The sequence below is a fragment of the Sinocyclocheilus rhinocerous genome, unplaced genomic scaffold (assembly GCF_001515625.1).
Source record: "Sinocyclocheilus rhinocerous isolate Xijiao unplaced genomic scaffold, SAMN03320098_v1.1 scaffold54, whole genome shotgun sequence".
Classification (NCBI taxonomy): domain Eukaryota; kingdom Metazoa; phylum Chordata; class Actinopteri; order Cypriniformes; family Cyprinidae; genus Sinocyclocheilus; species Sinocyclocheilus rhinocerous.
In genome coordinates, this window is record NW_015647078.1 from 1457880 (window position 1) to 1468498 (window position 10619).

At 39.5% G+C, this 10619-nt stretch overlaps 1 protein-coding gene across 1 annotated transcript in view; it reads left to right on the forward strand.

Moving 5' to 3' along the window:
* The window catches only part of LOC107708703 (phosphatase and actin regulator 4A-like), a 40615-nt gene that overhangs the window by 9378 nt on the left and 20618 nt on the right, over positions 1-10619 (forward strand). Inside the window, exons 2-3 of the mRNA XM_016513007.1 lie at positions 1532-2443; positions 4556-5149. Coding sequence (XP_016368493.1) covers positions 1532-2443; positions 4556-5149 — 1506 coding nt within the window. The remainder of the gene's footprint in view (positions 1-1531; positions 2444-4555; positions 5150-10619) is intronic.

Below are 10619 nucleotides of genomic sequence, written 5' to 3' on the forward strand. Positions count from 1 at the left end.
TTGGCAGCACTGTAGCGTGCCAACTTGATGCTTCCTCTGAAGACTGCTTAGATGTGCTCGACTTGAAGCAGCACTGCTAGATCGATCGGTGTATGTCATCAAAGCACTGCGAGAGCTATAAGAAAGTGGACGTCTCCTTATGCTTTCCTCTCGCGGTACTTTGATGTCATACACCGATAGATCTTCAAGTCGAACACACCTCTTTAGGCCATGTCCACACGTACACGGGTATTTTTATAAACTGAGTTTTTCCTTCTTCCGTTTTTAAAAAAATCTCTGTCCACATGAAAACGCAAACGCATGCTATGAGCACTGTCAAGAGCATACAACCAACAGGTGGCGATATAATCTCAACCGTAAAACCATGTTGGCCAATCAGAAGCCTGAAAAAGTTTCCAGTAGGCGGAGATAACAACGCAGGCTCTGACGTCACAAGCCAAAAACTCCGGTTTCGCTGTCTACACGATAACACTGCAACCCAAATTTTTGAAAATCTTCACCCTGGCAGGCGTTTTCAAAAGTGTTCGGTTTCAGTGAACTGGTGCTGCGTTTGCGTGTGGACGAACGGCCAAACCACGTAGAAAAAGCTGCGGTTTTAAAAATAACCACGTTCGTGTGGACAGGGCCTTACTCTCGCGTGTCACGTGACCGAGTGTAATCGCAGCCTCTGCGGTTGAAAAACCATGTTTTTTTTTTTTCTTCATATCGCGATATTATCGCAAATGCAATTAATCGTTCAGCCCTACTCTGGATTCTTTTTCTTTATGGTGGTAATTATCTGACTTCTTCATATTGAAAATACATAATTAGCTGCAATGTAGTGTTTAAAACAGGTTCACAGTCAATGAAGACCAGGATTAGTAAAGTCAGTGAGACAGTCCGACATCAGAAAAAAAATGTCTCTGCAAGGGGGCATGTTAATGTTTTTGATTAACGATTATGAGAACTAATATTTATTGATTGATTTATTTAAAGATATGCACAGATAAATCATTTATAATAAATACTTAAAGCATTCAATTAAAACCAAGAAACAAAGTCCATTTTGATTTCATGGTGACTTTAAAATCATGATTTTTAGTCCTAGAGAAGCCAATGATAAAGTCTTAAAATATAAAAGAATAGTCATGGAAAAATCTGTAGAGAAAATACATTTTTCTAGAACATTATACTGGCTAATATGTAGGGCTGTCGCGGTGAGGGAATTTCCTTTGCGGTAATTTTGAGTGGCTCAATAGCGCGGTATTACCACCATAAATATACACACACGTTGAAACAGGAAGTGAACAGAAGAGAATGACAAAATAACGGTCATGCGACAGCCCTACTAATATGACGATCTTAAATTAAACCTTTGACCTTTTCATAACCTGGAAAAGTCATGGAAATTGATAAAAATGTGTAAAACCCTCTTCTGAGCATCTGTAATAAGTTTTGCATCATTTTATACTTTTAGTATCCAGTCTGACACATTGTTTTTCTTTGTTCTATTGTATTCTGTCTCAAAATCCATTATCCACATCTGTTTCAGAGCGTAATGACGTGAATCACAAAGCTCCTCCAGTGAAGAACGGCCACACTGCTCCAGTGCCTGGAGAGCGCAGGTCAGACACAGGGTCAGAGGTCAAGGCACCATCTTCACGGCCACAAGGAGAAGAACAGAGGAACAGCCTCGCACCTGAACCGGAGCGCCGCAACCGAGCTCCCTCCGACGTCAGTCGCAACCGTCAGCCGCTGGACGTGGACGCTCGGATGCGGTTACCGCCTGAAACAGACCGACGCAGCCGACTGGAGTCAGACGTGGAGAGACCAGCAGGATCGTTACCGAGAGAAAGACAAGGACATGAGGAGGGGCGTTATCGCCGGGAGGAAAGAGACGAGAAAGCGAGTAGGGACAGAGAACGGCGGGATAGAAAAGACGACAGGGAAGGAAGAGGCGAACGCAGAGATGACAGAGACAGACGAGACAGGAGGCCGGATAAAGAAGACTGGCACGGAAAAGGTGAGCGAGATGAGAGGAGGAATGACAGAGAAAAGCGGGAAGAGAAAGACTGGAGAGAAAACAGGGACAGGAAACAGCCACGAGACCGGAAAGAGGATCACGAAAGACGGGATGAGCCAGAGAGAGTAGATGAGCGAGAGCGAGAGCGAAAGGAGCAGAATGAGAGGAGGGAAGACAGGGAAAGAAGAGAGGAACGGGATAGACGCGAGGAGAGAGACCGAAAAGACGAGAGAGAAAGGAGAGACGTCAGGAGGCCAGAACCCGTGAAACAGGTGTCTGATGGGAAACTCTTCCGGCCTCAGTCAGAACAGGACATGCGGCCCATTCTTCAGAAGAGCTCGTCTGACATTGGACAGAAGGTCCGGCCTGTTTCAGAGGCCGTCCAGAGCAGCACACTGCCACGGCACACACCTGCAGAAGAGGAAACAAGGGCACGGACAGGTAGAACTCTCACCCAGCTCGCCTCATTCCTGATAGTACATTTGTGGGCTCAGAAAATGCATTAAAGGCATCGCTCAAAACTGTGAGGCTTACTAGAAGTTTTAATATTCACATGCGTCTAGGGAAAATTCTGACTTTGTTTCATATCAAAAGTAACAAAGCACAAAGTTTATTACGATTATTCGCTGGGTGGCGTGTTACAAATAATGTTTAGTGAAGTTTTGTTCACACGTCAGATCTGATATGACACATTTAAATAAATAATTAGAAAAACAACAACAACAAAATTAGTGCTGTCAAATGATTGATCCATCCAAAATAAAAGTTTTTGTTTACATAATATATGTATGTTTACTGTGTATATATATAAATACACACGCATGCATGTGTATATATTTCAGAGAAATGTTATTTTTATATATTAAATGTATTTATGTATAATATAAATTATGTAAATATAAATATAGACCTGTAAATATTTTCAAAATATATACTGCATGTGTGTGTGTATTTATATATACATAATAAATATACACAGAACACACACATATATTATGCAAACTTAAACTTTTATTTTGGATGCGATTAATCGTTTGACAGCACTAAACAAAATGCATTTGGCAATAAAAGCAGAATTCCGCACTAGAGGTCACATTTTGGTGAATTTCTGCAGGCGAAATCCAGTCATTTCAGTAGGAATCACGCTATTGGGAATTCAGCGAAAGGCTGAAAGATATCCCCATGCAGATTTTGCATCAGGTTCAGTGGTCGACAGATAATGATTTTTTTGATGGGCAATATAAAGCCATGGATACATGATATCATATTATTCAATTTAATGATAGTAAAAGCACATGCATAACAGTTGCTAAAATGAAATGTATTTATTTTATATAATATTTAATACATTAAAAATAAATAATTTGAAAGTGAATGCATATAAAAAATTATAAAATACTTTGAACTTGATGAAAAATAAATCTGTACAATAAATAGATAGATTGATCGGTTTGCCGATATATTGTTCAACCACTATTCAAGTCGGCCATCGAATTCACCATGTTGACCACCAGAAAGCTGCTTGATTGAAAGTGGATTCTATGTGAGCTGTGATTCATACATCGATCATTGACAGTGGACCTTTTTTGCCTGTTGAAAAAAACAATAGTTAAGAGAGAGTTGGTTTAATTTTGAAACAGCTATTTATAATTAAGTGTTTTAATAAACTAGACACTCAAGCTGTTTTTAAAGAGTTTAAATGCAAAATTGCAATTATTGTTTATTTGTATCGGCCCAGAAGTTCAATATCAGTGCGTCCTTAGTATTTATTTATTTTTTTTATATATAAATTGTTCAAAATAACCTTGGACCTACAGTATAGGTCTGTTACAAGAACATTTAAACTTATTGGCATCATATTTTCATAACTTTTTTTTATTATTAGCTCTTTAGCCTGTCTGTCAAATAAATGGGATCATAATAGACTTCAGTGTGGTGTCCATCAAAGTCTTGTTTTTGCTATCAGGAGACATTTACAGTAGTGTCACAAATACATTTGCTTAAGCTCTTTAAAGCAGCTTATATCAGGTTCTTGAGAGACAGCTTCAAAATTTCAAGATTTTGAGTGCTGATCATACAGTTCATGCAGTTGTATTGGTAGATCTGCAGAACTTCACTATGCACTATATTGCTCACGGCACAGCGATGGTAAAGACCCCATGAAACAGCAGGATTCCTGTATTGGTTATTGAAGGATATGTCAATCGTGTAGCCCTAAGTATACCTTTTAAAAGTTATTTTTGTCAACATTGGTCATATAGATGCCCTCAAATCACAATACTGCCATTTTGACTTCATGGGGTCTTTAAAGCGCTCCACTGTCACCCTGTTCACATGCCATGCCTGATTTACTCATGCCTGCTGCTGTGATTGTGCTGTGCACCTGTGTGTGTTTTGTTATTTGACCATTTTGACTTCATGGGGTCTTTAAAGCGCTCCACTGTCACCCTGTTCACATGCCATGCCTGCTGCTGTGATTGTGCTGTGCACCTGTGTGTGTTTTGTTATTTGTGTTTATGTATGTTTGTGCATGTGTCTTGTGCTCACCATTAGGATCAGTGGGTGTGCGGTTTGTTCCTGAGCCCAAACCTGCACCAAGTGCCTCCATTAAAGACTCCCAGCTGCCCCCTAAACAGGCCATTCTCCCTCCCAAATGGCTGATGGCTTCTTCCTCCTCCTCCACTGAGACTGCTCCAGTCCCATCCTCCTCCTCTTCGTCATCATCGTCATCATCCTCATCCTCTGCTCCCCCCATTGCTAAGCCTCCTCCTCGGACTGTGTCTTTAAATGTAGACGACTCCTCCCGAAGTAATCCCATTCCTCCCATAACAGCAGGAGACCGTGAAGCTCCGCCCATTGTGTCTGCCCACTCGACTCCTCCCACTGTCCCTGCCCACTCTGCCCCGCCCACTGTTTCTGCCAACTCGACTCTGCCCAATGTTCCCGCCCACTCTACCCAGCCCACTGTTTCTGCCCACTCGACTCCGCCCACAGTTCCTGCCCACTCTGCCCCGCCCACTGTTTCTGCCCACTCTGCCCTGCACACTGTTCCTGGCCACTCCAACCCTCCTGCCCCTACTGCCCCTAAACAGCCGCCAGTGCCCCCTCCCAAACCCGCCCATCACAACAGCAACACTGCACTGCAAGGTGAGTCAGTATTTGTCTTGTCAGCTTTCGCCCCAAAACTGCAACTGTGAAGTATGTGTGGCTTCATGCTGCTTTCTTGAGTAGACTCCACTGTGCAGAATGATAAAAGCAGGACCTGTTCAAAATGTCGTAACCTAGCAGTTTTCCCACGGCCATGGAAACCTGGATCTATCAGCTGGGGTTTAAAATGGTGATTTCAAAGCCTGGAAATATCAGAGTGAATTAATACAATATTTCTACAGTCATTATGCCAGTTTTTCTATGATTCTGGTTATGCTTGGCTCTAAAATATTGGACTAGACTTCTAAAAATCATTATGCAGTAGGATTTTTTTTTTTAATCCTTTAATTATGAATGACTGGAAAAACTTATGGAAAATCCTTGTTTCAAAGGTGTGTGGGAACTGTATCTCGAGTAACTGGTGCCAGATTCACAAAAAGCTTAAGAAAAAAGTTTCTAATAAGGCCATGTTGTGCAATTCTTGAAAAATTTGTAAGTTTTCAAATATTTTCTTAATAGTATCGTATTGTTTTCCTGAGAAGCAAATGATTGTTTTGTGATTGTTTGCTGAAGACTTGCTGATCATGTCCATACATCTCAAAGGCCGTCTTTTGCGCTGCCTTCAGATTACCACAATAATCATATTAAGTCTGCACACTATTTACGTTATGTCATAAATCCCAGGATATGCCGATATTGTCTGCACAAACATATTTTGTTTTACATGTGTAATTGAAATTATGGAGACAGATTTGATGTGCTTCTTATGTCTTCTGCATGCTTTTTTTCCAGTGGCTTTCAAAAAGTGGGGACAAAATTGAATTTGACTTTGAGTGAATGTGTAATCCCTAGTTATAGTAATATTTATTATATGTAGCTCGTGTTATGTTGTAATGCTTAATATTTTAAACCACCCAACATATTCTTTAAACATGTTATCTTTAAGGGGTTTAAGACCTGTTGAAGGTTATCCTGACTTTAAGAGGATTTAGTTATTTTTAAGAATATTCTTTTTTAGGAATTCAAATGTTGTCTTTAGAGCAATCTTAAGAAAAAAAGGTAAGAACAGTGTTCATTGGAAAACAAATATTCTAAACTTTATTCTTAAGTTAGAAAATAAGAGGAAAATATCAGTTAAGAACATAATTTTTTTCTTAAGAATGATTTGTGACCCCAGTCCTGGGCTGTTCTGTTCAGTACCCAGCCATGATTACCACAATAATCATATTAAGTCTGCACACTATTTACGTTATGTCATAAATCCCAGGATATGCCGATATTGTCTGCACAAACATATTTTGTTTTACATGTATAATTGAAATTATGGAGACAGATTTGATGTGCTTCTTATGTCTTCTGCATGCTTTTTTTTCCAGTGGCTTTTAAAAAGTGGGGACAAAATTGCATTTGACTTTGAGTGAATGTGTAATCCCTAGTTATAGTAATATTTATTATATGTAGCTCGTGTTATGTTGTAATGCTTAATATTTTAAACCACCCAACATATTCTTTAAACATGTTATCTTTAAGGGGTTTAAGACCTGTTGAAGGTTATCCTGACTTTAAGAGGATTTAGTTATTTTTAAGAATATTCTTTTTTAGGAATTCAAATGTTGTCTTTAGAGCAATCTTAAGAAAAAAAGGTAAGAACAGTGTTCATTGGAAAACAAATATTCTAAACTTTATTCTTAAGTTAGAAAATAAGAGGAAAATATCAGTTAAGCACATTATTTTTTTCTTAAGAATGATTTGTGACCCCAGTCCTGGGCTGTTCTGTTCAGTACCCAGCCATGCAGCACAGTACTCTAAGCAGCTGAGTCTGGACCGTCACCATATATAGCGTACATGTCCCTGACTGTTGTACATTGTCATTCTGTAGATAGTTTCCCATGCACCTCCTGCCTTTGTGGTCTGTGCTTTCATTGTATCGGAAATCGGCTATATTGTTTCCTATCCTGCAGTGTATTGTTTTGACTCAATACAGATTCATATTTAATTCATATTTAATCAACAGAGCTTCATTTTACTGGTGATACAACTAGGGGTGCTCCGATCAGGATTTTTGAGGCCGATCACCGAAAGCAGTATCTGCCGATCATCAGAATCAAGTCGGTTAGTTAATAGATGAAGGCATGTGTGTTTAGTGAATCAGGTGTGTAAGTGTCTGCTGCTCCCTCCCTCTGAAGCAGAGAGACAGATGAGCGCTCCATTGAGATAGGCAGGCTGAGACATGTCTCTGGGCTGTTTGTGCTGCTGTGCTAGCACACTGTTCACTGAGCAGCTTCATATCTCACACACACACACACACCTGTCTCTGAGCGGCCCCGGCTCCAGCCACTTCTGAGGAAACACAGACAGCTACACTGAGACACAATGGTTGTTGTCTGACAGGTTTTAAATGTACTGTTTCACAACAATTCAATACAAAAATGGCCAAAGTAATTGCACCTAGGCAAGGGATGGAAAAAAGTGTGTGTGTGTGTAATGTTCCTGTAGGACTTAAGTGTGTCTGTTTGTCCTACATAACAGCTGATGCTCTATCTGCTCACAGACATAAGAACTCCCTGTACGTTTGTCCTTAGGTTTTTTATTAGTACAATAGAGCAAAACAGACACCGCCCACTTTTCTAGCCACCTGGGTTCCGGTTATATTTTTCCTATTCATTTTCTCCATAGACATTTCAGAAAATCCTTCAGTCAAGAATTCTAAGCCTTGAACCAAATGATGGATGAAAGTAACCTGGCATGAAAGTAACCACCTTTATATTTTGTTAGTTTGTTTGATTGGGTGAATCAGTGAGTTCAGCCCATAATTTGCTGCATTAATATGCGGTTGATTTTCTATAGTTTGTTCCAGTAGATTTTGTGAACTGAATTAAAGTAGAAGAGAGCTCACGCTGATGGTTGAAGGTGTCATTGAGGGGAGATAACATTAGATATGTCATGGCCCAGTGGCATGAGAGGCAGGCAGCAGCTGCCCAAGTGTCAGAAACACAGCACACACCATCCCTGTCCAACAAGATCCATTTATAGACACTCCTAGATACCAGGGCAATCCCATTTCAGTTCAGTTCTCGTTCTAAAACAGTTGAGAGACTGAGATGATGAAAAATATTAAAGGGGTCATGAACATGAAAATGTTCATGACATTTCCCCCATCAGAGCGCTCTGTTTGAATAGGTGTGGCGGATTGTAGACTCGGAAGTAAACGCCCACTGCTATGATTAGCCAAGACTTGTGTATGTTTGACAGTCTGCATCCTTCACAGATGGGCGCTGCTGTTATTTAGGTTACAAATGCATAAATACTCAGTACATATCAAACAGAACAATCTGTTTAACAGACAAAGCGGTTACACTTTATTTCAATAGTCCACTTTAGACATTCTATTAACTGTAAGTAACTTTGTAACTACATGTCAATTAATTCTCATTAATTTGCAACTACATGTCTACTAACTCTCAGAGTAGACTGTTAGGGTAGGTTTAGGGTTAGTAGAATAAGTTGACAAAGAAAGTGTTAGAAGATATTAAGCAGACAGTCTACTAATACTCTACTAACTGCTAGTTGACATGTAGTTGCAAAGTTACTTACTGTTAATAGAATGTCTAAAGTGGACTATCGAAATAAAGTGTTACCGTGTCTTTTAGTTTCGATCTTTCTGAAAATCCTGGGTCGAATTGTGCCTTGTTTGTAAACGAATCTGCGGTAAAATGAAGTGAGCAAAGGACCAAGTTCTCATTGATGCGGTGTGGATCTTAATTTAAATGAAAGTTCATCCATTATTTTCTAATGTTATGATCAGAAGGAAGGTAATACAAAGACTGTGGCAACTTGGCACTGAACAGCATCTTGTTGTATTCGAAATTATCTTTATCATTTGGTTTCTTTGTAGACCTGCGTTTGCTTCTCTCGTTATTTACACTACAGACGTGAATCGGTGGGTGGGGCTAAACAGACAGCGATGTATAAGCAGGTATTGATGATCTTCTGTGGAGGCGGAGCTTATCCACACTATTACATCATAGAGTAGAACGTTCCACAAGCTGTCGTTTTGGCAGACTGCCTTCAATATACGTTTTTAGACTATGTCAAAAGATCAAGGGAATTTTTAATTTTTTTCAGTTCATGACCCCTTTAAAACTGGGTGAGGCCATTGACTTTACTGATGTGTATTGGATTTGCCATTTTTTGGTGAAGCTGGATTGGTTAAATACAGCCTATTACCGACTGACCCAAGTGTTTCCCCTCAGCTGGTTTATACTGGCTTTGTTGTTGGAAGTTTTGCTTAAAATATTCATTTGTATTTAAGTTATATTTTCTCACCTCATTTTAGCTCAATTTATTTTAAAGGCTTTAAATATGTTTTGTAGGTTTGACTTTACCGCAATTTTAGTCACTAATATCCACCAACTTAAAGCTGAAGTGTGTCTTTTTGGACCCCTGATAAAACCAATTGAGTTGCAAATAATAGTATGCGTCCTACTGCCTTTCATTGTACTCTTGCTATTGGTTGAGTCACAGGCTGACATGTTGGGATGCTCTTACTTAGAGTTTAAACTTGCTTACAGTGTTCAATTTACTTATAGATAACCCCCCCCAAAAAAACTATTCTGTCATCAGTTAATCACCCTCATGTCTTTCCAAACCCTTAAGAATTTTGTTCATCTTCAAAACATTTGAATGAAACCCGAATAATTTCCATTCCACCACTAAAAGTCCGTTCTCCAAAAACTTTGATATTTCAAATATTTCATAAGGACTCCGTAATAAAATCCAAATGAATTTAACGGTTTAATCCCAAGTTTTCTAAAGACCTTAGGCTTTTATTCACATATTGTCATTGATGCAAGAACAAATTTGTTGGTTTTCGCACATCAAATGTTTGCGCTTCCATTTACCATATTAGATGAGCTCTATGTATGCGTGTTGATCAGCATTTATCGGTGAATAAAATTAAATCTATTCACCGCGTAAAGTGATCATATCTTTGGAAGACTTGGATTAAACCACTTCAACTTTCAAAGGTGGGACAGAAATCTGTCTGCCTTCATTAGAAATATCTTCATTATAAAAGTCTAATGGGTTTGAAGTAACATGAGAGTGAGTATTTGACAGATTTTTCATTTCTGGGTGAACTATCCCTTTAAGAGAGGTAAGAGATTTCTGGTAGCCAATGTTGACATTTGAAATCACCAAAACAAACACGCCCCTACCCCAAAAGGGTCTCGCCCCTATTTTTATAGCTCCGCCCCACACATACGTTCACAACCCAGGCAACGATTAGTTCTGTGACACAAAGCAAAACCAATGTTACACCGTGTCTACACCGGACGCGAGTGGCGCGGCGTGACAAAATACTATAGAACTCATTATAATCAGTGATGCTGTCTACAACATAGATATATATACATATCTATTGTCTACACTGGATGCGGCACGACACGACAAATCCCCGACAGAAAACTGC